Below are 6000 nucleotides of genomic sequence, written 5' to 3'. Positions count from 1 at the left end.
ATGTATGCTTGCAATTCAGCCCCTCTGTCAGTTGAGACACAGTTCTTGGTAGCTGTGTTTCTTGAGACTGCTGTTTGAATTATGTGAAAGGGGCCCTTTCATTATATTCTTGGGGAAACCCTTTAAGTCTGCCGGTCACTAGAAGATGGAATTATCAGCATCTTGTCTATTCTGCAGGATTTTGCAGGATTTCTACAAGACTGACCTTTTCACGATCATACAGAGAATCCTGCACACTTAAGGCTCCCATATGCATTAGACTATGGTCATCCGAAACTGCCAATGTAGACAGACAAAAAAAGCGTCAGTATAAAAATACTATCTGAATATTGGCGACTCATTGAACAGATAATAACACCAAGAGAACCAAGAGTCAAAACTGGCCAGAATAATTCGTAAAAGGTAATATTTATTGAAAACTAAATTACATAAATACAATAATAACCAACAATAGTCAATGGTATATAGACATGATAGTAACTGTATCCATAAGTACATCCAATTGTCCAGGTACAAGACCACTAGAGTAACATGAGCGTATCCTCACAAGTGCCCAGGACCGATACAGGACCCTCCCGCACATATGGGTAATTTACCACTCTGATTTTTTCAGATTATGCTGCCAGACGTTTTTGAGATGTGTGGTCGCCTTTTTTGTACGGCTATTAGTAATTCACTGTTGGGGTTGATTTCCACACATCCATAGGAACACTGCTCATATGTGGGTAAATACATGTCTTGACACTTGTGAGGATACGCTCATGTTACTCTAGTGGTCTTGTACCTGGACAATTGGATGTACTTATGGATACAGTTACTATCATGTCTATATACCATTGACTATTGTTGGTTATTATTGTATTTATGTAATTTAGTTTTCAATAAATATTACCTTTTACGAATTATTCTGGCCAGTTTTGCCAATGTAGACAATTGACAGGTTGGAATTCAAACCACTGACTTTATTTCTCTAGAAGATAAGCCACTGCCAAAGAAATCAGGCCCTGGCTCTCTTCCAGAAAACACAGGACAGCTTGGCTGAGACAAGCACCTCTGTGTATGGGAGAGTTGAGGGAGATGGTTGTTGGAAAGATCGTTCAGCCAACAGCTTTCTAAAGTGAATAGAGTTCTTATCAAATGGTGAGAACAACTGTGGCGGCACTGACTTGTCTCCCCGGAGAAAAGAAGAATTGGGCTATCATACTCAAACTGACCAATACTTTTAGAGTTGTTATCAGTTGGGGGAGATACACACTGGGTGGTCATTCGGTCCTGCTGAAATCATTGGGTCTGTCCAACTTTAACCTAAAGTGTATGAAGGCCATCAATCTATATGAGATATTGGATTATTGCCGTGGCCCTCAAAATCTAACGAACCTGTTAGCAAGAATGTAGCCACATATGTAATGGTTCTTCCATGAATTTACGTCTTACCTAAGAAATGTGGGCTCAGAAGCTGTAAAGAATGTTCCCCAGTAACTCGTGTATGTTTGGGAATCCAGTAAGCAAGATTACATATATCGTGCAATTTTTATTTTTAAAATACATATGGTAAGTAATTAATAAAGATGTGAATATGGTCATGGGATTGGTCTTCAGGAAGTCTTCAGACCTTTCGCTCCATGACCTGCTCGACTTCTGGGTATCATGACCATCTATCCTGGTTGGCACAAAAATAGTATGAGTTTGCTCACAACCTTTGTTCATATGTCTAAGTAAGACATATGGCCACCATAAAAAGTAAGATTATCTAGTTGATCATGTGTTGAACAGTTATTCACTGAAATAAAAACGTTGACTTTTGAAATATTGGGTTATCATTAGCTTCACATGGTGATAAGACTTGATCTCCAAGCGTTCAAGGAGCCAGACCTTCTACATGGTGTCCTGATCTGCACAGCTCATGAAGAATAGACCATGCAGGTCTTCAGAAAAGAAGAAGGGTAAGACGTATTTATGGCACCACGCTGGGGCTGCAGATTTCCAACATGTCCTCATGGAAATTTGAAGGAGGCTTAGCCAAAAACACAACACCCCATATACAGAAGATTGCACATAACATAAATAAGGGACCTGCAAAAGTCCAATTTGCAAAATTCAAAATTGTCATCAAACACCTCCAAAAATTGACAAATCTTCCCCTTAGTTTGTTGTATCCTGATCACAAACACAGATTCCAAAACCAAATAGTAACGTTTAATTTTACTCTCAGTGCGTGATAACCAAATTATCATGATGTTCTTTCTAGTCTTGGAGGCGGGAAGTGAAGAATAAAAACAAACAAAATTCAGTTCCGTCAGTGAAGAACTAAGGAACTCAAATTTCTTGTTCCACAGCTTGGTAATTATTGCGGATTTGCTTGGGGTTATATGACATATTTCTTCAAACCTAGACCAAACACCGCGGATAAGTGATTCTTTGCGTCACCATTCTCATAGCCTTATAAAGAGAAATGTGAGGTTTCAGCTACTTTTCCAGTGAGAGAGCCAAACCGATTGTTGAAGTTTATTAAATTAGCTACTTTGAAGAAAACAAGAGTTGATCTGTGAGCATGAAAAGATTTGGAAGGTGAATTTTACATAAATTAAAACAGTCGGGATGTTTTCCACATTTTTATATGAAGTATTACAGTGCTTATTATAGTAGTTACATTCTTGTACATAGGAGCAGTATTATAGTAGTTACATTCTTGTACATAGGAGCAGTATTATAATAGTTATATTCTTGTACATAGGGACAGTATTATAGTAGTTATATTCTTGTACATACGAGCAGTATTATAGTAGTTATATTTAGTTATATTCTTGTACATAGGGGCAGTATTATAGTAGTTACATTCTTGTACATAGGAGCAGTATTATAGTAGTTATATTCTTGTACATAGGAAGCAGTATTATAGTAGTTACATTCTTGTACATAGGAGCAGTATTATAGTAGTTATATTCCTGTACATAGGGGCAGTATTATAGTGGTTATATTCTTGTACATAGGGAGCAGAATTATAGTAGTTATATTCTTGTCCATAGGGGCAGTATTATAGTAGTTATATTCTTGTACATAGGGAGCAGTATTATAGTAGTTATATTCTTGTACATACGAGCAGTATTACAGTAGTTATATTTAGTTATATTCTTGTACATAGGAGCAGTATTATAGTAGTTATATTCTTGTACATAGGGGCAGTATTATAGTAGTTATATTCTTTTACATAGGGGGAAGTATTATAGTAGTTATATTCTTGTACATAGGAGCAGTATTATAGTAGTTATATTCTTGTACATAGGGACAGTATTATAGTAGTTATATTCTTGTACATACGAGCAGTATTACAGTAGTTATATTTAGTTATATTCTTGTACATAGGAGCAGTATTATAGTAGTTATATTCTTGTACATAGGAGCAGTATTATAGTAGTTATATTCTTGTACATAGGAGCAGTATTATAGTAGTTATATTCTTGTACATAGGGGCAGTATTATAGTAGTTATATTCTTGTACATAGGAGCAGTATTATAGTAGTTACATTCTTGTACATAGGAGCAGTATTATAGTAGTTATATTCTTGTACATAGGGACAGTATTATAGTAGTTATATTCTTGTACATACGAGCAGTATTATAGTAGTTATATTTAGTTATATTCTTGTACATAGGGACAGTATTATAGTAGTTATATTTAGTTATATTCTTGTACATAGGGGCAGCATTATAGTAGTTATATTCTTGGACATAGGGGAAGTATTATAGTAGTTATATTCTTGTACATAGGGGCAGTATTACAGTAATTATATTCTTGTACATAGGGGGCAGTATTATAGTAGTTATGTTTATACATAGGGGCAGTATTATAGTAGTTATATTCTTGTATATAGGAGCAGTATTATAGTAGTTGTATTCTTGTACATAGGGGCAGTATTATAGTAGTTATATTCTTATACATAGGGGCAGTATTATAGTGGTTATATTCTTGTACGTAGGAGGCAGTATTATAGTAGTTATATTCTTATAGTAGTTATATTCTTGAACATAGGGGCAGTATTATAGTAGTTATGTTCTTGTACATAGCAGCAGTATTATAGTAGTTACATTCTTGTACATAGGAGCAGTATTATAGTAGTTATATTCTTGTACATAGGAGCAGTATTATAGTAGTTACATTCTTGTGCATAGGGGCAGTATTATAGTAGTTATATTCTTGTACATAGGAGCAGTATTATAGTAGTTACATTCTTGTACAGAGGAGCAGTATTATAGTAGTTATATTCTTGTATATAGGGACAGTATTATAGTAGTTATATTTAGTTATATTCTTGTACATAGGGGCAGCATTATAGTAGTTATATTGTTGGACATAGGGGAAGTATTATAGTAGTTATATTCTTGTACATAGGGGCAATATTACAGTAATTATATTCTTATACATAGGGGCAGTATTATAGTAGTTATGTTTATACATAGGGGCAGTATTATACTAGTTATATTCTTGTATATAAGAGCAGTATTATAGTAGTTGTATTCTTGTACATAGGGGCAGTATTATAGTAGTTATATTCTTATACATAGGGGCAGTATTATAGTGGTTATATTCTTGTACGTAGGAGGCAGTATTATAGTAGTTATATTCTTGTACATAGGGGCAGTATTATAGTAGTTATATTCTTGTACATAGGAGCAGTATTATAGTAGTTATATTCTTGTACATAGGAGCAGTATTATAGTAGTTATATTCTTGTTCATAGGGGGCAGTATTATAGTAGTTACATTCTTATACATAGGGGCAGTATTATAGTAGTTATATTCTTATACATAGGGGCAGTATTATAATGGTTATATTTGTGTGCAATGAGGGTAGAATTTGAGGGAATGCATGTACAAGAATGCAACAATTCTGCTTTCTCCAAGGAGTCATAGTAAAGAAGTTTATCTAGAGATTTTCTGTAAAAATCCTTGTCACTCTTACACTCACCAAAGTGGACAGTAGTGCGGACAGGTCCCATGATTCCTCTGTCTCTTCGGTTGGTGTTATCCAACAAGACAGCAGCAAAAAAATAAATATCCACTGTAGACGCATCTTGTTCCTGGTTCTATGAACCTGCAAATTAGAGGAACAAAGTTCAGTTTTGTGATCACAGGAAAACATATTTTTACACCTGTCACTTTAATTTAAAAAAAAATACACTATATTTAATTTGTGTAAAGGCTGAATAATCAGAAATTAGAGAAATAAAATTAACTTTCATCCAGGATCTAATCATTTCTATAAGAATTACACGGCCAAGCAGTCAGGTGGAGAAATTACACAATTACCGTAAGTATTTTTTTTTTATTTGTTACAGATTTTTTTTTTTTTACTATGTTGGATCAATTTTGCACATAAATGTACCAGCTATGGGCAGCACAGTGGCGCAGTGGTTAGCACTACAGCCTTGCAGCGCTGGGGTCTTGGGTTCTAATCCCACCCAGGACAACATCTGCAAAGAGTTTGTATGTTCTCTCCGTGTTTGCGTGGGTTTCCTCCCACATTCCAAAGACATACTGATAGGAATTCTAGATTGTGAGCCCCATCGGGGACAGTGATGATAATTTGGGCAAAACTGTAAAGCGCTGCGGAATATGTTAGCGCTATATAAAAATAAAGATTATTATTGCCAGCATGCACACATTAATTTATTTTTAACCAATTTTGACCCACTAATAAATAAACAATTGCCGTGTCTGCTCCTCTGCTACATATTATATATATATATATATATATATATATATATATATATATATATATGTATATATACAGTTAGGTCCATATATATTTGGACAGAGACAACATTTTTCTAATTTTGGTTATAGACATTACCACAATGAATTTTAAAGAAAACAATTCAGATGCAGTTGAAGTTCAGACTTTCAGCTTTAATTTGAGGGTATCCACATTAAAATTGGATGAAGGGTTTAGGAGTTTCAGCTCCTTAACATGTGCCACCCTGTTTTTAAAGGGACCAAAAG

The 6000-nt window shown here is 34.7% G+C and overlaps 1 protein-coding gene across 1 annotated transcript in view; it reads right to left on the bottom strand.

The window, feature by feature from the left end:
* The window catches only part of ADGRF5 (adhesion G protein-coupled receptor F5), a 226538-nt gene that overhangs the window by 65630 nt on the left and 154908 nt on the right, over window positions 1-6000 (bottom strand). Inside the window, exon 2 of the mRNA XM_069728193.1 lies at window positions 4967-5092. Coding sequence (XP_069584294.1) covers window positions 4967-5071 — 105 coding nt within the window. The 5' untranslated portion in view covers window positions 5072-5092. The remainder of the gene's footprint in view (window positions 1-4966; window positions 5093-6000) is intronic.

Source organism: Ranitomeya imitator, chromosome 5 (assembly GCF_032444005.1).
Source record: "Ranitomeya imitator isolate aRanImi1 chromosome 5, aRanImi1.pri, whole genome shotgun sequence".
Lineage (NCBI taxonomy): Eukaryota > Metazoa > Chordata > Amphibia > Anura > Dendrobatidae > Ranitomeya > Ranitomeya imitator.
The sequence above is the reverse complement of the archived record's forward strand: the minus strand, read 5'-3'. Positions and strand labels throughout refer to the sequence as shown.